The sequence below is a fragment of the Podarcis tiliguerta genome, assembly GCF_965153285.1.
Source record: "Podarcis tiliguerta genome assembly, chromosome: 7".
NCBI classification, from domain to species: domain Eukaryota; kingdom Metazoa; phylum Chordata; class Lepidosauria; order Squamata; family Lacertidae; genus Podarcis; species Podarcis tiliguerta.
In genome coordinates, this window is record NC_139540.1 from 970,904 (window position 1) to 995,921 (window position 25,018).

General features: G+C 52.9%; 1 protein-coding gene across 1 annotated transcript in view; it reads right to left on the bottom strand.

Annotated features, from left to right (window-relative positions):
* Positions 1 to 25,018, bottom strand: part of SLC52A2 (solute carrier family 52 member 2) — a 29,152-nt gene continuing 4,134 nt past the window's right edge. Inside the window, exons 4-12 of the mRNA XM_083450302.1 lie at positions 23,282 to 23,428; positions 20,468 to 20,606; positions 17,553 to 18,414; positions 16,405 to 16,528; positions 15,850 to 16,058; positions 14,247 to 14,272; positions 3,780 to 4,797; positions 2,289 to 2,412; positions 1 to 494 (exon numbers count right to left, since the gene is read on the bottom strand). Of these exons, the coding sequence (XP_083306428.1) occupies positions 282 to 494; positions 2,289 to 2,412; positions 3,780 to 4,797; positions 14,247 to 14,272; positions 15,850 to 16,058; positions 16,405 to 16,528; positions 17,553 to 18,414; positions 20,468 to 20,597 (2,706 nt within the window). The 5' untranslated portion in view covers positions 20,598 to 20,606; positions 23,282 to 23,428 and the 3' untranslated portion in view covers positions 1 to 281. The remainder of the gene's footprint in view (positions 495 to 2,288; positions 2,413 to 3,779; positions 4,798 to 14,246; positions 14,273 to 15,849; positions 16,059 to 16,404; positions 16,529 to 17,552; positions 18,415 to 20,467; positions 20,607 to 23,281; positions 23,429 to 25,018) is intronic.

A 25,018-nucleotide genomic window follows, 5' to 3' on the forward strand; every position in this document is an offset into this window, starting at 1 on the left:
CTTGCACATGAGTTGGCTCAGCAGGGGCAGATCTTGATGCCATTTGCCATGCAAACGTTGCACCACCTGTGCCCGTGACACTTGCGCAAGCACATTTCCACACAGCCACGGCAACCATCATGGGGGTGGGTGCAGTTGTAGCATCTCCCCAGGTCCCAAGCTCTGTGTCTCAGGTCCACCCGATCTGATGCAGCTGCGTAGGGTTCGTGGCACAGGATTCCAAGTTGTTGAGGTTGCGCGGCCATCCTTGGCTCGCAAAGTCGTGGGCCTCTGAGACCCCTCTAGTCAGGGCAGCTGGTGTTGCAAGGGTCTCCGGAGTGGAAGAGGTTGTAGACGTTGACCAAGGGGAACATGAGGAGGGCCCCCACCATGGAGCCCAGCTGCACCATCGCCCCGCACCAGACCAGGGCGCTGTGCCCCTCATCCCGCAAGACCACCCCGATCATCAGCTTGACGTAGGAGAGAAGGCCGACGAAGAGCACCCAGCACAGGATCTGCAAAGGAAGCCAAGCGTCAGCAGGGGGTGGCCAAGGGCCCCTGGCTGCCCTATCGATGAGCAGTGGGTGAAGGCACAGGGTCTCAAGGCCACCAAATGCAGGTTCATTGAAGCACCCTGACATTCGGCCACCTTCAGGTGTTAGATCTTGCGCATGATTGATCCGTAGGGGCTCTGCAGTCCACACTGGGGAGAAGAGGATACTAGCCTCTGTTCGGAGGCCATGATATCAAGCGCTGCCTTTTCTCACATGAAGCTGCCCGCCTCCAAAGCAGCTGCCAGGGGTCTTTCCCTGGGTGCCCCTCACCCAATGAGGTCATGTGCCTGGTAGTGCCTGGAGGGAGGGCCTTTTTGGTTGTGACACCCTGGACTCTCAGGTGAGGACCTCTTCGCCCTCCTGGACTCTTAAAGCCTCACCTGGATCACCACTGATCCTGCTGCTTCCTCGCTTAACAAGGGCTCCCTGACGGAGACCCCTGAGATTCACTGCTGTCAGTTCATGCAGGCAATACTGAGTTAAATGGGAGCCCATTAGATATGTCTGCCAACCTATGCCTTCTGCCGGTTCAGGCGGCTAAAATATTTTCCTTAATACAGTGGTACCTTGGTACTCAAACAAATTGGAACCCAAACACTGCAAACCCGGAAGGAAGTGTTTATGAACTTTTTTCAGAAGCTGAACATGCTCCGTTTTGAGTGTTATACTTCCGTTTTGAGTCTGTCTGTTTTTGCTCGTTATTTTGTGTTTTTGTGGCTCTGTTTTTTTTGTTCTTGTGACTGTGTGGAACCCAGTTCAGCTACTGATTGATTGATTGTGTGACTGCAGTACATTGTTTATTGCTTTCATTTTATGGATCAATGGTCTCGTTAGATAGTAAAATCCATGTTAAATTGCTGTTTTAGGGGTTGTTTTTAACAGCCTGGAATGGATTAATCTGTTTTGCATTACTTTCTATGGGAAAGTGTGCCTTGGTTTTGGAACGCTTTGGTTTTGGAACAGACGTCCAGAACGGATTAAGTTTGAGAACCAAGATCCCACTGTATGTTGGTTTTATCATTCTTATTGCTCTGTTTCTGTGAGCTGTCCTGAAAGTGAAAGAAAAGAAGGATATAGCTATATAAATATAGTTACATCTGTTTAAAGGTAAAGGGACCCCTGACCATTAGGTCCAGTCGCGGACGACTCTGGGGTTGTGCGCTCATATCACTCTGTAGGCCGAGGGAGCCGCCGTTTGTCTGCAGACAGCTTCCGGGTCATGTGGCCAGCATGGCTAAGCCGTTTCTGGCGAACCAGAGCAGCGCACGGAAATGCCGTTTACCTTCCCGCCGGAGTGGTACCTATTTATCTCCTTGCACTTTGACGTGCTTTCGAACTGCTAGGTTGTCAGGAGCAGGGACCGAGCAACGGGAGCTCACCCCGTCACGGGGATTCGAACCGCTGACCTTCTGATCGGCAAGTCCTAGGCTCTGTGGTTTAGACCACAGCGCCACCCGCGTCCCCTTACATCTGTTTAGATGTCCCATAATAAACAAGAGGTGGGGGTTTCTCTCCCCCTGCCCACTTTCCTGGCCCCTCCTGTACTTGCTTGCTTGCTGATGCTGGACTGGTGGGGCAGGCCTGACTTCTGGTGTGTGTGTGTGTGTGTGTGTGTGTGTGTGTATTCCACGGTGAGGCAGCTTGGCATCCGATTTGGGAGACGGTGGTGGAAGGCATTGCCTCCGGGTGCCTGAGGAAGCTGAAGTGGGAGGAAGGGTGCAAGGGCCTTATCCTGCCCCCCCCACTCATACTTACAATGAGGACGACTCCATGGGATCCATGCAGCAGGAGAGGGCAAGGGCTGAGCACCGCCATGGCCATGATGTAGCAAGCAAAGAGGGATCCCGCAAGGGACAAGACTCCCATGAGCATCAAGGATCTGGGGGGGGGGGGGAGAGAAATGGCTCAGGATCCCAGCTCAGGACCCTCCCAACACCCCTGGTCTGGTGGAGGCCGCCAGGCTTAACACCAGGGCTTCCTGCCCTCTCCAGGTTCAGCGGCACCTCTGCTGGGGTGCTGCATTCCCTCCAACCCCCCTCTGATCAAAACAGAGGTGATCGTTTTTTGGTCTCATGCTCTTGCATGAGTCAGCCGGCTCCCACGAGAACATGGGACCAAAAAATAGGACATCCTGAGGTCCATTTGGGACCTGGGATGGCTTCTGTATTTCCAGAATGTCCTGCTCAAATCGGGATGATTGAGGGATTTGGTGCTGGAGCCAAGCTGGGCAGGCTGCCTTAATGCCAGCCACCCTTGATGGGCCAGCTTCGTTACTGGTTACGTTTCTTGTTGAAAACCGTCTTCCGTCCCCACAGACCCCAAGGGGGCATGCAAAGGGCATGAAGAGAAGACGGAAGGGCGAGAGAGGTGACCTGAGAGCCACCTTCAAACTTCTACAGGGCTGCCACTCAGCAGATGGGGCCAGCTTGTTTTCTGCTGCTCCAGAGGAGAGGACCTGAACCAACGCACTCAAATCACAAGGGAGGAGATTCTGACTAAATGTCAGGAAGAACTTTCTGACCATAAGAAACCCAATACGTTTCCGAGCCCAATTCAAACTGTTGGTGCTGACCTTGAAAGCCCTAAACAGCCTTGGTCCTGTATCCCTGAAGGAGCGTCTCCATCCCCATCGTTCTGCCCAGACACTGAGGTCCAGCGCCGAGGGCCTTCTCATTGTGAGAAGAGAAGTTACAGGGAACCAGGTAGAGGGCCTTCTCGGTGGTGGCACCCTCCCTGTGGAATGCCCTCCCACCAGATGTCAAAGAGAAAAACAACTACCAGACTTTTAGAGAACATCTGAAGGCAGCCCTGTTTAGGGAAGCTTTTAATGTTTGAGGCATTACTGTATTTTAATATTGTGTTGGAAGCTACCCAGAGTGGCTGGGGAAGCCCAGGCAAATGGGTGGGGTATAAATAAATTATTATTAATTATTATTATTATTATTATTATTATTATTATTATACAGTGGAACGGACTCCCTCAGAAGGTGGCGGAGTTCTCCTTTGTTGCAGAAGTTGGGTGGCTTCTGGATTAGGGATTCTTTGGCTGCAATTCCTGCACTGAAGGGGGTTGGACTACAGGTAGAGGACTCCTGGGGTCCCTTCCAATTCTAGGAAATCCCGGAGGTCTGCCCCACGCCACTCCATTGACAGCGCAAGCCCTGAGACTGTCTGCACATATTGTGAACTGACCCCAGCCAAGGGCCCTGTGTGTGCCTTCTGCCCCCTTCCCGGCAGCCCACTCACCTGCTGGGCAGGTACATCCCCAGGAGGCAGGCCAGGGGGTTGGCCAAGGCAGCCAGCGTGGCAGAGAGGTGGTAGGTGGTGTTTCCATAGGGCAGGCAGGAGTAGGACTGCACCGCAGGGAGGACGCCGTTGGTCAGGGCGTTCACCCAGCCCAGCAGCCCAAAGATGTAGGCTACCTGGGGCCAGGAGTAGGTTCCGGATCCGAAGAGGCTGCCCGCGGGGTCGCTGAGCCTGGGCCGCTCCTCCACCGTGGCCCGCCCGCCGCCCGCCACCTCCATCTGGACTCGCACCCGGTACTTTTCCTTGGCCTGCTCCCGCCTGGCGGCTGGCAGGTGGTTGAGGAGGACGAAGGAAGCCAGGCAGGAGGCCGTCATGGCACAGAGGAAGAGGAAGAAGGCGGTGGCGGAGAAGCGGGCCGGCTGGTACTCTGCCCGAAGGCCCGTGCTGTTGCCCTGCTGGCTCCCGTTGACGCAGCGGAGCGTGCCCACCCCCTGGCCCAGCGCCACCAGCCCTGGCAGGAGGCCGCTCAGCCCCTCGCCCACGAAGTAGGTGCTGAGGTAGGGCGCCCGCAGCCTCTGCATGTAGGGCAGGAAGGTGACGGAGGAGGTGCAGTCCACCAGGGCCAGGAGGAAGAAGAGGCTGAGCAGGGCCACGCTCCGGGTGGAGCCGCCCACCACGCTGGTCTCCCCCCAGAAGAAGGCCAGCAGCAGGCAGGCCAGGGAGCCGAGGGAGAGGATGGCGTAGATGACCCCCACTTCGCTGAGACGTCCCGGGAGGAATCGGTGCGCCAGGGTGACGGCCAGGGGCCCCACGTTGGCCAGCTGGGTGATGACGGTCAGGCAGGACGGCAGGAACCAGCCCTCCGGGGCGCTGGGCACGATGAGGGGCAGCTCCACCCACATGCCGTTGATGGCCACCCAAGAGCCGGTACCCAGCAGGCAGACCAGGGCGTGCACCACCAAGCTCATCGCTGTGGCGGGAGGGTCAAGGGGGGCGGGTTGGCGGCTGCTGGCCGCTTCTGGAAGAGGAAAAGGAGGCAGCGGATTAAGAAGAGCATAAGGACAGATGGTACTTAACACCAGTGAAATTAGCAAAAATGTATCATACTCATGATAATAAATGCTGGGAATGTAAGGAAAAAGAAGGAACCTTTTACCACATGTGGTGGACGCGCCCCAAGGTAAAAGACTTCTGGGAAAGGATTTAAAATGAACTGAAAAAGTGTTGAAAAACACATTTATTAAGAAACCAGAAGCCTTTTTCTTGGTATAGTGGGGGGTGAAATCCCCAAAAAGGGTGTTACTTTTTTTCTGTATGCCACAACAGCTGTGAGAATATTATTAGCAAAGAATTGGAAGAAACAAGATTTACCAACTATCGAAGAATGGCAGATGAAGATGATGGACTATATGGAACTTGCCGAACTGACGGGGAGACTCCGAGACCAGAGGAGAGACGGTGGAAGAAGATTGGAAGAAGTTTAAAGGATATTTGAAAAAATATGTTAATATTTAAATCTTAGAATAGCTTTGGAAGTGGATATAGGCTGTAGGGTTAGAAGCAGAAGATAGTGTATTTTAAAATAGTATTATTTGTAAGTGATAAAATGTGAAGATTTTTATGGTAAAATTAAGTGTGATAAAAAAATGGTTAAAAATTATATGTAAACTGCTAAAGATGAGGTAAAATGACATCAGATGGGGGGACTTGGGGAAGCTCACCTAACAATGTTTAGAAAAAATAAGACAAGAATTTGTTTGTATTGTGTGTTTTTTTCTGTTTGTGTTGTTTAGTTATGTTATAAAATGAATTTAAAAATAATAATTGGGGGGGGGGGAGCATAAGGAGAGGCTGATGGATCAGGCCAGGGGCCCACCTGGTTCTCACGGGGGCCAACAGATGCCCCCAAAGGAAGCCTGTGGAGGCACAGCAGAGCCATCCTGACTAGGAGCCATCAGTAAATTTCTCCTCCTCCATGAATTTGTCTTATCCTCTTTTTAAGCCATTCAAATTGCTGGCCATCACTGCCTCCTGTGGCAGGGAGTTCCACAGGTTAACTGCATGGTTAATGTGGTTAATGCCCTGAGATTCCCTGGGGTCTGAGTGAATGCCATCAGGTGACTCCCTCTGCCCATCCGCCTCCATTTTTGAGAGGTGGGTTTGGGCTGCAGGCTTAACAGTTGCAGGTGTTGGGGTGCTGCTGCTTCCGGGAGCCTTTCAGGCAAAGGGTTTCAAATATTTGTGGTCCTTGCAAACTGCCACTAGTCTGGGTTGGGATTCAAGTCCATCTCAGCTGAATCTGGTTGCATGGTTAAAGTTCCTTTGGCGCTTTTACGCAACAAAGGAACAGGAAAATGCCCCCTTGCTTGTGCCAAGGCCAGCTCAACTCCCTGCTAATAAATCAGACCACCAGCCACATTGAACAAATCCAGATAAATGGGTCTGGAAATGGCCTTGGGGAGCGTCAGAGAAGCCCAGCTGCAGCAGCTGGATCAGGCCAAAGGGGGCCCATCTGGCTAGGACCCTCTCCCCTCCCAGCAGAGAATGAGACACCCCCCATGTCACTGTGGGTCGGGACCCACTAGTATGTGGAGGCCAAACTCAAGCTGGGTCACAACAGGAGCACGGCCACCATGCAGATTAGGATTAAGAAGCAGCTCCCCAGTGAATGTTTGGGTTAAAAGTGGGTCTGAACAGGGTGACGATCCCTGCTCTAGGGGAAGCCCCCAGGCAGGAGCTGAGGGCAACAGCAGGCCTCTCCTGGGTCTACCCCACAAGACGATTCTCCCCTGAGTTTTCCCTCCCTCCAGCATCACACAGCTGACTCGTGGTGGGCTTGTGATCACTGACGGTCCTGATATCCTTTTTGCTGCTGTTTGCACCTCTTCTGTTGGTCTGACTCGTCCGCCTGCTTTTTTCTCAGGCTCTCCTTTTGGGTGACACAAAGCCGGGGTGTCAAGACGTGCCGGAGGAGCCTTGCCTTGAGGCAGCCTGTGCTGCAGGTGAATCTCCCTGTGATGTCATGCCAAGAAGATATTATGCAGAGAGTGTCTGCGGGTCAGGCTTGCTCCTGCTGCTACCCTGGCAGAATCCACCAGTCTGTCTCCTCCAGCAGAAAGAATCCTTTCAGGATCTGGGGAGCAAATCCCCCAAGGTGTTGCTGGGGGGCAGGGAGAGGCAAATCTGCCAACTTCAGTTTCTCTCGGTTTCTCGCTTTTCCACCCTCAAGTTCTGGTCTCCACATTTCCACATTAGTTTTCAATTTCATTAAAAGGTCATCATCATAGCTTTCAATTTTCAGATTTGAAAACAAGGGATCAGCAGCCTCGAAAATAAGGGATCAGCAGCCTCCCCTGTCTACGGACAGTCTACGGGATATCTAACAATCCGGGATAGCAGTGGGAAACGGCGCTGGAATAAGGGAATTTCCCGCAAAAAAAGGGAAGGTTGACAGCTATGGTCCTCATGAAAATTCACCAGCTTTCTAGTAGAAATTTCTCCTAATGGGCAGATTAGTATGCAACATTGCCCAAATTACACAATTTCCCCTAAAATTATGCTGCTTTCACTAGCATGTATGTACTTAGCGACACTTCTCCCCAATATATTCATTTTTGCTCGTATTATGTGGCTGGTGAAGTGCACTGCAAAACTCACAGAAATGCAGATTTTGGATGCTAGATGTGTTTTGATTCCCTTAATGTTTGAAAAACGTGAATTAGGGAGATGCATGTTGAAATGTGCACTGAAGCGAGTTTCGGAGACTGGTTATGTCCAGGGACAATCTCCATGCCTCCCATCTCTCCTGCTCTTGGCCAGGACTCTCCCTGTTCTGGGTCGGCCACAGGCTAAAGGGCGAAGGGGCACTGGGCTTGCGGAGCCTGGCAGAATTAGGCTTTACCCTCCTCTCCATTGAGCTCTCAGGCAGCCGTCTCTTCCTCCTCCTCTTGCAGACACAGTCTTTGGACTTGGCCAAGAAGGGGCAAAGTCCTGCCACTTTTTCCACATCGGGGCCTCATTTTAAACTGCCCCTCCCAAAGAGCAGAATTGTTGCACTCTGCAAAAGGGGGGCTGCTGCAATCTGGAGCTAGGGGGAAACCTTGGGGGAGGAGGAAACATAGGTAGGATTTGCGGGTGGGATGAAAATCAGATGGGGGGGGGACTTGGGGAAGCTCACCTAGCAATGTTTAGAAAAAAATAAGGATAAGACAAGAATTTGTTTGTATTGTTTTTATGTTTGTGTTGTTTAGTTGTGTTATAAAATGAAGTAGTTCTTGTAGCAGGAAACCCCCCCCCATCATTCAGTATGTACAGACTTCACACACACCCACACACTACATACGCTACACTTGTGTTATAAATTCATAGAAAATCAACCATACATCAGATTTGCACTGTTCCACTTTTATTTTACTCCATGAAGGAAGAACTACAAAATGGGGAAGGTTTGATATACAGGCCACCATAATCCCTTGAGCATAGGAGCACATCCACAAGAGCCCTGCCCAGTTGCTATGCCAACCCTGATGGCCCTGATGACAGAAAGCCATCAACTACACTACAGACTGCATACACGAGTGGATTCAACACGGACCATAACAATTGTTGATGCTCCAGGAGCCGCCTCCTAGTTTCTTGGATATTAAGAAGTGCCGCTGCTGCTGCTCTCACCTTTTCTATTTCTTCTTTCTTACCTTGTTGTTTAGTGGTGTCCAACTCTTCGTGACCCCCTGGACCACGCCAGGCACTCCTGTCTTCCACTGTCTTCTTACCTTACTTTCTTTAAAAGGTAGAAGATGCCATTTGCCCCCCCCCCGGCCCAGTCCCAGGCATTACTGTCTGCATAGATTAGACCCCTTAGCAGCCTTGGTCTGTTTCCCTAATGAAAGGCAAGCCCATTGCCTTCAGGGATGGATGGGGAGTTAAATTGCACCACTGAAGCGTTTTGTTTTGAATTTTCAATTTCAATTTTTCTCAATAGCTTCCTCACAACTGTGACAGAAAAATGAACAGAGAAATGAGATACCTGCATCGCAGGGGGTGGGACTAGATGGCCTTTGGTGTCCCTTCCAACTAAGATTCTATGAAAACAGATGTAGACACAAAAACACACACACACAGCAAAGTGCTGGTGGGGAATGGCAGAGATTATTTCCCCCTTGCAGTGAGTGACAGCTGAGGGCCCCAACCCCATCTGGTGGTCGGGGGAGCCCATGATTCCTCCAGGCAGGGAAATTGCGGTCAGGTTAAGACCCAGCACCCCTCCGCCTGGGAATTAAGGTGTGGCTAAAGAGCAACAGAATTTATGCTTTTGAATTCTGGTGCTGGAGGAGACTCTTGAGAGTCCCATGGACTGCAAGAAGATCCAACCTCTCCATTCTGAAGGAAATCAGCCCTGAGTGCTCACTGGAAGGACAGATCCTGAAGCTGAGGCTCCAAGACTTTGGCCACCTCATGAGAAGAGAAGACTCCCTGGAAAAGACCCTGATGTTGGGAAAGATGGAGGGCACAAGGAGAAGGGGATGACAGAGGACGAGATGGTGGGACAGTGTTCTTGAAGCAACCAGCATGAGCCTGACCAAACTGCGGGAGGCAGTGGAAGACAGGAGGGCCTGGCGTGCTCTGGTCCAGGGGGTCACGAAGAGGCAGACATGACTAAATGACTAAACAACAACAACAACAAAGAGCAACAGGGACGCGGGTGGCGCTGTGGGTTAAACCACAGAGCCTAGGACTTGCCGATCAGAAGGGGTTGGGCTAGATGACCCTGCCGGGGGGGGGGGGGCTTCCAACTCTGCAATTCTGTGGTTCAGGGAAGGTGCCATCCTGGCTCCATCTGTTTCTTGCGCTTGCCTTCTGAAGCCGGGAGTCTAAGTAAACTATCCATAACCTTTTCCCCAGCTCCTGACTCAAGAATGCCGAATCAATCATTACAGGGAATGGCTAAAGAAGGGAACATTACGAAACTGCATTTTGTAGAAATTTAACTTCTGGGGGGCTGGAGGAGGAAAAGGTGGAAAGGCTCTCTGGCAGGTGAGGAGCGGTTTAAAACAACCCTCCCAAAAAGAAGGGGCAGAGAGGCTGCCAGATTGCCCCCGCATTTACCCAGTCTCTCCCTCCCCTCACTGCTATCACCTGCCGTGCCCTTCCAGACCCCCCCAGCGCCCCCCAGGCTGACCTCCTACCTGCTCAAGGGAGGCTCCTCCTCCTCCTCCTTCTCCTCCTGGCCCCTGGGGCTGCCTGCGCCACTGAGCCGAGCGGAGCTGAGCAGAAGGAACACATGATGGGCTTCCTTCTTCCCACCACAGATCTGTCACATCTGTCAGCTTGCAGATGTCCCACCCTGTCTTCCCAGGGGGCGTGGCGGGCAGGGAAAGCCTTTGGGGCTCCTTGGCTTGGAGAAGAGGCAGGAGGTTAGAAAGCGTGCCTGGCCCGGGGGCAGCGGACAGGGAGAAGCTCCCTTCCCTTTCTCCTGACATCCCAGGAAGCTGAATGCGGGAATATTCAGGGCAGCGCATGATTCGACTATGGAACTCCCTGCCACAGGCTTCAAAAGGGGGTTAGACAAATTCATGGAGGGTGAGACTGTACGTGGCTACTGGCCACACTGGGTAGCAGTCCGTTGGAGGCAGAGATGGTTCAGAATACCACTTCTTGGAAACCACAGGAGGGGAGAGTTGCTCTTGTGCTTGAATGCTGAGCTTGCAGGTTTCCCACAGGCAACCGCTCATTCAGCCATTGTGAGAACAGGGTGCTGGACTAGATGGGCCATTGGCCTGATCCAGCAGGGCTCTGATGATGCTCTTAGGCATGCCTTCTTCTTTCCTTTGTAGCCGAGTAAGATGGTCTTCCATAAACACAGTTTTAACGATGAGTCCCTGACTGTGGAGGCCAGTTCTGGATCCACACGTCCTTCCACAGTGGGGACATTGGTTTCCGGATGGGAGTTGATCATGGTGTGGATTTGCAGCAGAAGACACAACAGCACCAGGGCAGTGGCCACGCTCCAGCCCTGCCTTAGCGGTAAACACCTCCCTGGTGGGTCACCCTTGCAGGGAGGGCGTTTGTTGGCCCAGAGGCACTCCACAGAGCTCGCAAGAGGACGCCTGCTTTCACGAGCCCTGGGTTGCCCTCTGGTCCCGAGTTGGTCCGTGACGCAGCTCCCCACCCCTCTTCCTGCGGCCTAAGACAGAGGGGGGTCTGTTTGGCACAAAGGCTTTCCAGAGCTCCACAGCCTCAGGAAAATCAGGGTGGAGTGAAAAGGAGTATCTCTGGCAGAGCAGAGCATCACTGGGTCCTGCTAACCAGTTCGGTGCTGGACGTTCCTTTTTTTTAAAAAAATAAGATGGTATTAAAACTTTTCCTAGTACATTAGAATCATCATCATCACCACCACCACCATCATCTAAACACAGTAGAAAGAATGCAAAGTCCTCATTCACAGGTAGATCCTGTCCCACACAGTGAAAGGTGATCCCTTCTGGTTCTCACCTGGGACATCTTCCTTTCCCTCTGTTGCAGGAATTTATGTATAGGTTGGGGGGGGGTGTTGCCCCTCCAGCAGATATCATGCACATGAAGCCAACTACCAAAATCAGCACAATCACTTGTCCCCACAAAACACTTCATCACAGTTTCTTCCTATCTATTCAAAAGCCCTTTGCTGCACAATACCAAATGTAAGAATTCACTGATCAATGGATCTCTGTACTGGCTCACAGGGAAAACTTCAGAAATTCATCTAGACCTGTGAGCTCAGCTACTCAGCAGCCCCTCTGCCTGAGTGATAATCCCTGGCATCCGGATACCTGAGTGCCAGACAGGTAGCCATTCCAGAAATAATAAACCCAGAGGAAGACAAAAGGGTGTGATTAACTTGGCTGGGAAACAAGGAAATGTAAAGATCTCTTTTGTTACACTTGATGGGTGTTTGGTGGAGGGCAAGGGGAACCAAGGGGCAGGGTCCAGGATGCTCAGATTACAGCCCCCGGACCTCCCCTTTCAGTAACCGTGATGTATGAGTGATGTAGTTTTGGGGGGGGTGTAACATGGGGATTAGCAGCTAATAAAAGTTTGGGTTCTCTTTTGTTCGGGGCTCCCATCTTGTTCCACCTGGTGACAGGTGGGAGTCCTGTTGCAACAGTCTTCAATAAAGACCAAGCTGACTGGCTGCTGTTTTGCTCTGGTATTCCTGGCTGGTGTCCTTGTTTTTTGTCCAAGGGAGCCCCCAGATTTCTCTGTTAACACCTTCATCAGGTGCTGAACATTCCCCTGGCAGGAGGAAGTTGGGAAAATGCTGCCCCGGAGTGTTTGCCCTGTGCTCTTAAAGCTTAGGGACTGCAAATCTGTGGCAGATGATCAAGGCCATTGGCTTCAAGGGATGGTACCACTAACTGTGGTGGTTTGCAGCCAGAGTCCGCAACGGAGGAAGGACAAAAGGGCTGTCCTGGCAGACTGGGGAAGTTCAGCTGGTCTCAATTGCAGCAGCCAGATCACTGGCTGGGATGCTTTCAGAACTCCCCCCCTCCAAAACAGCTCCACTGGCTACCAGTTTCTTTCTGGGCCCAGTTCAAGGAGCTCGTGCTTAAAGCCCTAAATGACTCGGGCCCCAAATACCTAAAGAGCTGCCTCCTTCAGACACTTTTGGGTATTAAAAATCAGCAGAAGGGGCTGTCTTGACAGTTCCAGCTCCCACAGAAGTCCGGGGTGGTGGCAGCCTAAGAGGGCCTTCTCTGTGGCAGCCCCCAAGTTGTGTAAGTCCCTCCCCAGAGAGATGCGTCAATATATGTTGTTGTTGTTCTTTAATCATTTAGTCGTGTCCGACTCTTCGTGACCCCTGGACCAGATCACGCCAGGCACTCCTGTCTTCCACTGCCTCCCGCAGTTTGGTCAAACTCATGCTGGTAGCTTCGAGAACACTGTCCCACCACCTCGCCCTCTGTCGTCCCCTTCTCCTTGTGCCCTCCATCTTTCCCAACATCAGGGTCTTTTCCAGGGAGTCTTCTCTTCTCATGAGGTGGCCAAAGTCTTGGAGCCTCAGCTTCACGATCTGTCCTTCCAGTGAGCACTCAGGGCTGATATATATATATCAATATATAGCTTTTGGCAAATGCTGAAGATCCACCTATCTACCCTGAGATGTGTATTCTCCATTTTATGTGGGACATGATAAATTGAAGCCAAACCAGCAGGTAAAGTCTGTCTCTGATTCATTTTATTCATTTAAAATGTACTATTCATTTAGGCAATTTATACTTTCTTTGCAAAAGTTTTTACCCCATCAGCATTAAGGAAAAAATATATTCCAGTAGTGTGCAGCGTAAGAAAAACAGTAAAATTACATCCGTAAAAGAAATGCATCACACACAAAATAGACATATAAGCTTCAGGTTTCCAAAAATCTCTAAGTGCTTTAGAACATCCTAAAAATATCGCAAATAAAATACAAAAAAATAAGAGTAAAGACATATATTGTCTTTGGTCCCCAGCCCCGCTAAAGGCAGCTTACAATGAACGAAACAATCAATTACAACAAGTTAGCCATCTGTATGATCCTTGGAAGAACAATCGAGGTTCCATGCTGCCCAGGGCTTGGCGACTGGAGGTTTAACGGATGCCTGAGAGAGACTGGCGGCTGCGTGTGCCTGGGGCCCGTCTGCAGTGGCTTCCATCCAGCCAGAGGGGGAACCCCAAGAAGGACCCCAGAAAGTGAGGGGGCCCCTTCCTGCATTTAAGGGCTTCCGGTTGAAATAAATAAATAAATAAACCAGCACATTCAGTTGTGGCCAGAAGCCGGGGCAGATCTTCTAAGGCTTGGCAAACAGTCACCAGGTTGAGAAGCCCCGTTTAACGAACTGGCTGCGGGCGTTTTCTGAGCCAGGTGAACTTCCCAAACCGCCATGCTGGGCAGCCCCACGGAGAACCCGCCACAGCCGCTGTCAGGCTGGCTAGGGCTTACTCAGCGTTAATTAGCCGACCAATACAGTTCAAGGCAGCGATCCTAAACCCTCTTTCCTGGGAGTAAGCCCCACCAAATGCAATGGGACTTACTTCCAAGAAGACATGTACAAGATTGCACTGCAAGTGCCGTTTTGCTTAAAAGCCAGTTGCATCCTGCTTTTCTTCGGAGACCGCAGCTGGTGCAAAACAGAGAGACTTCACTGGCACAGCTGTGAGAGATCACAAAACACTGGTCTTGAAAGGTTTGCACCGGCTGCTCATTCACTACGGAGCCCAATTCAAGGTGCTGACCCTGGTTTATACTGCTCTAAACGGCTTTGCACCCAGCTATCGCAAGGAGTCCAGCCACATTCTTGGCCCTCTCATGAGACGAGAACCACCAAGGGGCCCTTTTACCCTTCCCAAAGCTGGGAAAGCGCTAACTAGGCTTTGGGAAGGAGGTGGCAGGACACTCAGACCCTGTCGGAGCCCTCAGGCCGCCTTCCCAGAGCCCAGCGCCTCACTTACCCAGCTTTGGGGAGGCGGCACAAAGGCTGCAGGCGGGGGACAAAAAATGCCTCAAGGGCCGCATGTTGGTCTGCCCTGTTCTTGCCCCTCTAGTGTCACAGGGAAGTATGGAAAAAGACCAGCTCCTCTAGCTGAGACTTACATAGAACAGGCCTGAGGAGAGGCTCCATAATTCTGAGGGTGGGCCACTTTCGGCAAAGTCTAGTTCCCCACCCTGGGACCTTCCTGACTTGTTCTACTCTCTCCCCTGCTTCCCCCAAGAGTGCCTGCCCTTTCTTACCTGTCCCTCCCGCTTCATCAGTTTTGCCCCTTTTCTTCCAAGGAGCTCCAGGTAGTGTGGATTCTGCTCCCCATTTTATCCTCACAACAACCCTGGAAGGTAGGCTAGGCTGAGAGGCAGGGACTGACTCCAAGGCCGCTCAGGAAGAGCTCCAGGGCTGAGTGGGGACAAACGCCAAGGTCCAACACTCTTGCCACTACACCCCCACCCCCGGTTTAGTGTAAAACCTCAGCAGCAATTGTGCAGATTTTGGACAGAATGCAAGGTACAGCGGTGCCCCGCAAGACGAATGCCTCGCAAGATGGAAAACCCGCTAGACGAAAGGGTTTTCCGTTTTTCAATGCACTTCGCAGGACGAATTTCTCTATGGGCTTGCTTCGCAAGATGAAAATGTCTTGCGATTCTTTTTCGCTCCCCACCCCCTTTTTCTAAGGCACTAAGCTGCTAATAGCCTTTTAGCAGCTAATCCGCTAATCCCTTAAGCCTTTAATAGCCGCTAATAGCCACTAAACCACTAATAGCGCTAATCCACTAATAGGGTTGCTTTGCAAGACGAAAAAACCGCTAGACGAAGAGACTCACGGAACGGATTCTTTTCGTCTTGCGAGGCACCACTGTACATAAAATGTGTCCAGGTTACCTAAATTATTCCTGGTAGGGGGTGGGTGGGTGTTTTGTTTTTAAAAGCCAATGGAACTGTAGTCAACCCATCTTAAAAAATAAAAGTATTCCTGACTCCCCCCCCCCCATTCGCCCGTCACAGGGGGGCGCCCCTCCCTCTCCCCACTTCCACAATGCAGCCCCCCATGGCAGCCAGTTGTTTCCTCTGAGGACACCATTTCCGAGAAGTTAAAGGGGCCTGGTCACCAACAGGGGGGAGGCAGGTGGGGTCTGCAGAGTCAGTATGTGTGGGGAGGGGGGGTGAAGCGCTTTGGTCCCAAGGGGGGTGGGTAGAGCTTGGTTCTTAAGGCATGGTGGTTAAGGCCTCTGTGTCTGCAGCAGCACCCCTCGCTCCTAAGCACGTGGCCATGCAGCTTCTCCAAACTACCTGTTGCCCCAAGATGGCTCTGACTAACCTGTGGGGAGCAGAGGAGAGAGAGGCTGCGACCAATCAAGGTGGGCTGGGGGGTCTGTGCGCTTCGCCCCTCAGTTTCTCTCCTCTTCCTGGGGGGCAAGAGCATGAGATGGTTCAGCTGGCAGTGCTGGAGGGGAGCCAGGAGGAGCAGCCAGGTCCTCCCCCCCCAAGTGCTGACAGCCCTGGAGAGGGGCGGCAGAGGGTGGCTCCTCAGAAGCATGGCCTCCTGCCGCTCCTCCTTGTGTCACGGCCTGCAGTTGTCCACACAGTCCTGCCCACTCGAGAAGAGCTTGTAGATGCTGGCGAGGGGGAACATGACAAGCGCCCCCAGCAGAGAGCCCGCCTGGATGATGGCGCCACACCAGACCAGGGCGGCGTGGCCGGCCTCGTGCAGCAAGCTGCCAATCACCACCTTCAGGTAGGAGAAGAGGCCCATGAAGAGGATCCAGGAGATCACCTGCCAAGGAGAGAAGAAACCCTCAGCTGAAACAGCAACACCTGGACAGCTGGGGAGGGGAAGGCGGAGGACGCAGGGGGACTAAAAGGCTGTTGTGACTTGGGGATCGGAGCTCACCCTCGTTTTGGTGAACGGGGGGAGACTCGCCCTGGGGGCAACGCTGCGGCCACTGCAGCCTGACCTGGCCAGGAGCAGATCCTGCGGAAAAACGTGCAGGATCTGCTCCTGGCCAGAGGAAGGGCTCAGCAACCACAGCAGCAACAGCAGCTCCTCCTCCTTGGGGGAAGGACCAGCTTCCTCACTGCCTCCCCCTGTGCCCAGAGACCAACAGCTCAGCCATACTCACCACCAGAGCTACTCCTGCAGGGCTGCCCACCAGGGGAGGGCAGGGGCTGAGGGCCGCCAGCACCATCAGATAGGCTCCAAACACACACCCCACGGCAGAGATGATGCCCAGGCCCAGGGACGACCTGGCAAGAGGCAGAGAAGCAGGGAAGCACTTGAGATCTGGAGCTGCTGCAGAGAAGAGGGCTTGAACTCAAGCACCAAGTTACGCTCTCCCCGTCTCCAGGCGTTTGTTGGTGAAAGGGACACACGCTCCCGCCCCAAATTTCCCCCTGCAGTCAGGAGAAATCTCGCCAGAGCCTTTCCCCACTGAAACACTGGCCACATGCTGCCTCCTTGTGGTCCAGTGGGGCAGCATCGCCCTACAGAAACCATCAGTGGTGCTCCAAGAGCAACATCCAGTTGCTCCAAGAGTTTTCCTCTAACTTGGAGCAATTCCCCCATTTCAGGGCCGAACTGAAGCCTTGGGCAGGTGGGCATTTGAAGCAGGACTGCAGGGCAGCCCCCCCCCCCATCACAGCCCCAAGCCATCCCTCATCCCAGAGGTGGTGCAGGTCAAAGTGGGGAAATCTTGTGGGCCTTTTTCTCAACGCAGAACTCTAGTCACGGTATAGCATGACCAGATAATGCAGATAAGCAACTTCTAGCAGCTCTCATACCAGGAAGTGGGGTGTGTGTGTGTGTGTGAGAGAGAGAGAGAGAGAGAGAGAGAGAGGATCATTTGAACCAGAAAACTGTGTTGGGATTGTTGATACAATTGGTCCACGTCTTGATCAGCGCCCCTGCAACACCTGGGTTCTGTTCAGGGTTATCACACCAGCTGCCCCAAAGGGCCTTAGCAGGACTCCTCCTCTAAGGAATGTCTGTATGTGCAGAAGCCAAGGCTGCCTTCAGCAGCACTGGCAAGAGGGAGGGGGATTTGCTCAGAAGAGGAGATGAAGGGGACATGCTGTTTGGTTCAGAAGAGCTAGTGGATCTCTCTTGTATCTTCTAAGACCAGAAAAACTGCATTACAGTAAATTAGTTCACGATGTACCAGCACTTCTTAAAATGTAGCTAGGGTGTTTGTGCTTGTGCCATGAGACAAGGGATGAGAAACAGCGGCCCCCGTCCCAAGGGGAGCCCCCAGCCCAGCCTTTGCCCACCCACCTGCACAGCAGGAACATAGCGGTGAAGCAGGCCACGGGGTTGGCAATGTTGCTGAGCACCACGGAGAGGTGATAGGCCATGTTCCCGTAAGGCAAGCAGGAGTAGCTCTGCACGGAAGGCAGGACCCCGTTGGTCAGGGCGTTGGAGACCCCCAGCAGCACCAGCAGGTAAATGTTTCTTGCCGTCCAGAAGGCGGAAGCTGGTTGCTTGGGGGGCTCTCCGGCCGCGGCATCCTCTGCGCCATGCTTGGAGGCGGGCACGCTCTCGGACTGCAGCGGGAAAGACTCCTCCGTCTTCACGCTGTCCTGGGAAGAGCTCTTCTCCTCCGCAGGGCCGCTGCGGCTGTGCCAGAGCACCAGAGCCGCAAAGGCCAGCGCGGAGACGACCAGCAGGGCCAGGAGCATCCAGAAGTAGGTGGTGGCCGAGAAGTTCTCCTCCAGAAAGTGCGGCTGGGTGCCGTTGGTGCCGTTGCGGCACTCCAGCTGGCCCACGCCCTGGCCCAGGGCCAGCACGCAAGGGAGGAGGGCGCTGAGGCCCTGCCCAATGAAGAAGGTGCGGATGTAGAGCTGGGGAAACTGGTACATGAAGGGCAGGAAGGAGACGTTGGAGGTGCAGCACACCAGGGCCAGCAGGAAGGCCAGCACCAAGAAGGCCAGGCTGTGGGGCTCACCGGCCACCACCACGATGCGGTCCCAGAAGAAGGCCAGGAAGAAGGCCGCCACCACGGCCAGCAGCTGGATGCCGTGGATCAGCCAGCGCTCCTTCAGCCGCCCGGGGGCAAAGTGGTGAGCCAGGGTCACGCTCACGGGGCCCACGTTGCCCAGGGCAATCAGGACGGTCAGGTAGGCAGGCAGGTTCCAGCCTGGGAAGAAGAAGAAGAAGAAGAAGAAGAAGAAGAAGAAGAAGAAGAAGAAGCTCCATTAGGGACTTTCTGGGCGGCTCAGAAACTAGGTGACTTTGGCTATTGCATCCTCTCTCTGCAGCAGCTGAACTCTTGCTCTCCAGTCATTCATCAACTGACACACTTCTTGCCTCCTGCCCTGCTAGAACTCCGCAGAAGCCCAACCACGGCCATTCAAGGAGGCAGCACAAGGCCAGGACATTTGTAGCAACACGTGGAGAAACGTTCTCCTTTTCTGCTGGAATTACAGAACGTCCCCCGACCCGGCCACGAAGGGTCGAGCAAAGTAAGGGAGCAAGAAAGGCCTCCTTTGTCTCCCAGGCCCTGCGTCCCCCATGAGGGAGCAAGCGTGATGCCTCCACGCAGACGCCAGGCAGGGCAGCTTCTGCCCAGAACAAGGAGTTCTCACAAAGAAGGGCTTATCACAGGGAGCCTCCCTGCCTTACTTTGTTTTCTAAAGGAAAGCAGCATAATCCCCTCCCTTCCCCAGGCAAGGCGGCAAAGAACAGCCTCGTTTCATTGCAATCGCTGGGCTCAGCTTGCGAAGGAAGGAGGGGCTGCCGTGGAGACGTCTGAAGTCCCTCGGCCTCAGCGCTCGCTCCCCAAGGACCAGGAAGACAAGCGTCTCCCTGGAGCTCTTCAAGAGCCTGCTGGATGCGGTCAGTGACCCACCTAGACCAGCATCACAGTGGCCAGTCAGGTGCCCCAAAGGGAAACCAGGACCTGGGTGCAAGAGCAACTCTCCCTCCTGTGCTTTCCAGCCCTTGGGATTCAGAAGCATCACTGCCTCCGACTGTGGGGGCAGAGCAGAGACGTCCTGGCGAGGAGCCCCCCTTCGCCCTCTCCTCCGCAAGTTTGTCTCATTGTCTTCTAAAGCCAAATCGGTTGGTGGCCCCCACTGCCTCCTGTGGGAAGGAGTTCCACAAGTTTATGCACTGAATAAAAAAGTACTTGGATCTGTCCTCAATCACCCAACTATCAGCTTCTGTCAGGTGCGGGTGGTGGTTGCTCGTGAGGAACCAGGCAGGACTCCGACCTGGCGCTTACAGGTTTTATCGTGCAAACTCTTTACAGTGCAGATCTACCAAGTTCATGTCCATCTCAGTCACTTGCAGAATCCGGGAGTGACTCCTTCCGGCTTCTCCCCCAATGCAAGATATTCGGCACCCCAAGTCTCCTCCTCCCCTCCTTGCGTCTCACTCCTCTGTGCAAGCTGGGCGATGGAAGTGGCGTGCGTCCCTCCTGGCCTGCCTGGTGAGGTGAGGCGCTGGGGGTTCTCAGCAGCATCCTCAAGCCCTTTCCTTGCCTGGCTGGCCCCTTCCCTCTCTTCTCCACTGGAGGTGTGGCTTTTCCCACCACTGGAAGAGGAACTGCTCCTCAGGAGCTTTGGAGGCTCTCTGTATCCCAGCGGCCCCCCTGCCTCCCTCCCCTGTTCTGATGGCAGTCCCCTGACAGCTACCTTGGATGCCCACGAGTTACATGAAAAAGGGAGAAAACCTTTTCTCTATCCACTTTCTCCAGGCGTGCATAGTTTTCTAAGCTTCTATCGTCTTGTCTCTTACACACACACTGTTTGCATGTCTTTAAGAGGAGAAACCCGTCCCAAGTCTTATGGCTGGCATGGAGGCAGCCTCGGAGAGGGGCCGGCCCCTCACTCTGGACTTTTCAGAAGCATGGTAACAGCAGTTTCTGGTGCCTCTGAGCATCTGCAAGCGAGAAGCTGGCCACTTTTCCACAGGGGGAGAGGAGACACCCAGAACGTCAGCTTCCAGGTCCAGCCGAAGTGGGTGGGGCCCTGCCATATGCTTCCAGAGCCCAGCAGGGGCTGCAGCCTGTGGAGTCTCCCCAGCCAGGAGACCAAAGCCCCTCCCAAGGCCAGGAAAGAGGTGGCATTGTCTGGGCATACCCCTCCAGGCCCTCCTTCTTTGTCCTGCCCCTCAAGAGCTTGGCTGATCCCTCTGGTCCCTTCCCTCCCGCCAGAGGGGCCAGCCAGCCCCCAGCCCCTGCTCCTCACCTTCTGGCAGCAGTTTCACCACGACGGGGAGCTCCACCCACAGGGAGTTCACGGAGACCCAGGAGCCCATCCCAAAGAGGGCCACGAGGACGTGGGAGACGATGGCCCGGCTGCTCAGCGAGGCCGACATCCTCTTTGCCTGGGGAGAGAGAGGGAGGGAGGACAGACGACTCAGTGGGATCCTCACCTTCACCTGCAAAGGAATCCAAACTGCCCACATGCACCCCCGTATGCCACCCCGGCCTCGCTGGTCCCTCCCCTCCTTCTGTTCTCTCCTCACTGGCGAACACTAGAGCAGCCACCCCAAGAGGGATATATTGGAGCAGAACCACCACAGGAGGGCAGGTTCTGGTAACCTCTTGGCCAGATGACTGCAACACACCCTGGAAGATGACCCGGAAGCTGCAGGCAATGCAAGATGTGGCAGCCAAGATGCTGACAGGTGTCCCTGATCTTTAAGGATCTACAGCGACTGGCTGTTTGCTACCAGGGCCAATTTAAGGTGTTGATGCTGGAGTTTAAAGGCCTGTATGGCGGGCTGGGATGGAGTGCCTCTCCTCTAATCTGCTGACCTTCATGCCTTCAGGTCAGCAGCAGTGACCAACCAATATACCGTATTTTTTGCACCATAACACTCACTTTTTTCCTCCTAGAAAGTAAGGGGAAATGTCTGTGCGTGTTATGGAGGGAATGCCTATGGATGGCGGGGGGATCTGCTGCAGTCAGTGAGCAGAGGATCCATGGTTCCCCTTCCTTCCCTCCTCCGTGGCTCGCTTTGAAACAGCAAAGCGGGAGAAGAGCCACTGAGTGGGGAGGAGAGAGCCTGCTTCTTTAAAGGAGCAAAGAGGGAGAGGAGAGGAGCCACTTACACGAGTGTAAGCGGCTCCTGTCTGGTTGGTTCCTTTAAAGCAAGCAGGCTCTCAAAGCGGCTCACAATCTCCTTTCCCTTCCTCCCCCACAACAAACACTCTGTGAGGTGAGTGGGGCTGAGAGACTTCAGAGTAGTGTGACTAGCCCAAGGTCACCCAGCAGCTGCATGTGGAGGAGTGGGGAATCGAACCCGGTTCACCAAATTATGAGTCCACCGCTCTTAACCACTACACCACACTGACCAGGGTTCGAAACCCTGCTCCACCCTGAAGCTCACTGGCTGACCAGTCATTATCTCTTAGCCTAACCTGCCTCACAGGGTGATTGTGAGGATGAAATGGGCAGCAGGAGACCCATGCAGACCACCTTGAGCTCCCTGGGAGATAAAGGTGGTATGGAAATGAAACAAACAAACAAACAAACAAACAAGAAACACATCAGAACATGTAATGGGAGAACCTAGAGAGGGTGTGGATGTGAACAGTGGGGTATGAAGAAGAAGAAGAGTTTGGATTTGATATCCCGCCTTTCACTACCCGAAGGAGTCTCAAAGCGGCTCACAATCTCCTTTCCCTTCCTCCCCCACGACAAACACTCTGTGAGGTGAGTGGGGCTGAGAGGCTTCAGAGAAGTGTGACTGGCCCAAGGTCACCCAGCAGCTGCATGTGGAGGAGCAGAGGAGCGAACCCTGTTCCCCAGATTACGAGACTACCGCTCTTAACCACTACACCACACTGGCTCTGGTTATAAATGGAATGGCTAAATCTGGTGGCCTCGGCCAGGCTGGCTGGGGCTGGAGGGAGCTGCGCTCCAAAACACTTGAAGGGCATCAGGCTGGGGAAGGAAGATTTAGGCAGCGTTTCTCAAACTTGGGTCTCTAGCTGTTGCTGGACTACAACTCCCATCATGCCTCACTAGCAGGACCATTGGTTGGCCATGATGGGAGTTGTAGTCCAACAACAGCTGGAGACCCAAGTTTGAGAAGCACTGGTTTAGAGTGCAAGCTCCTTGGGGCAGAGCCTCCCCCCCCCAAGCACACAGCTTTACGCTGCAGTAAAGCACCATGGGGCAGGGAGGGCACTGTGTGAATCCCTCCTGCCTGCTTGCACATAGGATACTCAGAGGCCTGCAGAATGCCTGGCAGGGCGCACTATGCCCTGCTTCAGGAAGCACGCGCGAGGCTGCTCCGTGGGGACAACTGACTTTTGGAACCAAGAGGAATGGAAAGTCCAGAGCAACGCAGCTTTTACCTTGAGTGAAGACAGCCAGTCCGGAAATCTGAAGCAGGGTTGTATCTTGCAGCATAAGCAATGCCAGGAGACTTTATGGGACAAGACTAGCCATCCCTAGAGGGAGGGGAGGAAATGCACCTCTATTTAATCAGAGGCCCAATGCGCAGATGATGAGAGGAAGCCTTTTTAAGCAGAGCCAGAGCCTTGGCCTATCTAGTCTGAGGACATCCAGTTTGGCAGTGGCCCCACCAGGGCTGAGAGACTTCGGCAGCGCCTCCTCTCCTCTCCAACTCATTTTAAAACTGGGGGCTGAATGTGGTGCTTGCTGCATGCAGGAAGGATTCCCAAGTTTCTGCACCCAAGATGAATCAAGCAAAGAAATGCAATTTAGACAAGAATTCTCTCTTGCCTGCGGCTGCACTCTGAATCCAACATTAAGAGATGGCGGCGTATTCTACTTTTCAAGAGCAGTTGTTTGAAAGAGCAGAAGGCCACAACCAGAGTGATACTATAAAAACTCAGGTAGCCAAGATCTCCCTCCTTATCTGAGATTTTCCAGCAAGCAAAACATAAAATCGATACTAGAAGTAATCAGTATAAGACAATATAACACATTCTATACAGAAACCAAGCAAAACCACTGGAAACAAAAACCAGCTTCCAGTTAGTACTTCTGTCTTTCCAAATATGTTGCTGAATGTACACCACTTACCTTATTATTATTATTAAACAAAAGATGATGTGCTGGGAATCAGCTTCTGCGTAGAAAGAATCACAGACCGGCAGTTAGAGCCTCTCTCTTTCGTGTCCTTCCGTGGTCAGCGTGGGGGAAGATGAGGATGGCCACCTGGGCAAGAGGCTGCATGGACAGAGTAAGGAGGGGTCCGAGTCAGAGGACTGCTCTGAACTGTTGAGTCAGCTCTTGAAGGGGAAAAGAGGCTCAGTGGCTGCCTGGGAAAAGAGAAGCCGAGACCTTTGTGCCCACGAGAAAGGGCTCCTGTCCTCTGCTGCCTGGCTGGTCTGACCAGTTGGGTCACCCACGGCAATGAGCTGCTGCAAGGCCTCCAGTGAGTCGAAGGAGGCAGGCGGAAGATAGGAAGCTGCAGTATGTCTGGCTCAGTTATCTCGCCTACGCTGACTGGAAGCAATGGCTCTCCAGGATTTCAGGTTCGGCACTCTTGGTGGAGTGGAGGGCCTAGAGGAGGGAGGGCCACTGGGATTTGAAACTGGGACCTTCTGCATGCAAGGCAGAGATGCCCTGGTGCTGAGCTATGGCCCTTCCCCTTCCGGAAGGTGCCCTCATTGGTTGTTTTGTGCACCACCATGGTTTCTGGTTTTGATGTGTCCTCTTCCTCCAGTGAATTGCAATCCTGTGCGCCTCCCTGCCTTTCAGACACACACTCACACAAGTTTCCCCCTTGAATAATATTTAAAAAATAAGAACTGAGAAGGTGGCTTCACTTTTACCATAAGGTTGTAGTGATCAAACACCCTGCATTTAATAACAGGAGTGAAAAATTCATAGCTGAGAAGTTCCAAAAGACTCAGCTCATTTTAAGCCAAGGCTCTGCACGGAAATGCAGCACAAAACAGGGTTCTTTCCTGCCCACTGACACCCTGATTTGCCACCCCAATAAAACCTTACCTTTGAGGAGGGTGTGTAATCAGCAATGAAGAGACAAGAGGGGCGTTTCTTGACTTTCCTTATCTAGAAGTGATGCTCCTAAGCATCATTTTCTGACAAGGAGCATGAAATTGTAAATTCTCTGCCAAGGAGCATGACACTGCAGATTTCTCTGCAAGTCTATTCCATCCAACTGACTTGCAGCTAATGATCTGTTATGTATTTTGTAGTTACTTACATAAGTGGAAATCATTAAAGGTGTCTTACTTGGAAATATAACAGGCAGAGCAGTGGTTGCAGTGAACTTTACTTCTGAAATATGGCACTTAATGGTGTAACAAACTAAAGGGTAGAATTCCCCTTAATTACATGCATAGGCATCACTACAGGATATGCTAACATGCAATGACATGATGCACAATTAAGTTCAAACCCTCTAGGTTAACCTTGTAAATAAGCTCACAAACCTTACTAGCCGGATTTTTTTATTCACTAGACTGCTTGTGGCTGGCAGAGGAGGAAAACAGATAATAATTATTATTATTTCTACCCCGCTAGGTTTCCCCAGGCACTCTGGGCGGCTTTCAACAGAACATTAAAAACAGAACAAAACTTCAAGCATTAAAAACTTCCCTAAAGAGAGCTGCGTTTTGATGCTGGGTTTTCCTCCGACAACAACCTGCCTGGTTTGTGGGCAGAGGAAGGGCAGGGAGTTCCTTTCCTCCTCCATTTACTTGTCTGCATCCAATTCCTGGCTTCCAGGCTTCTGCTTAAAGACAAGGCGGCTGTAGGATTTGCCTAACCTGAGTGCAGGGGTTGGGAACC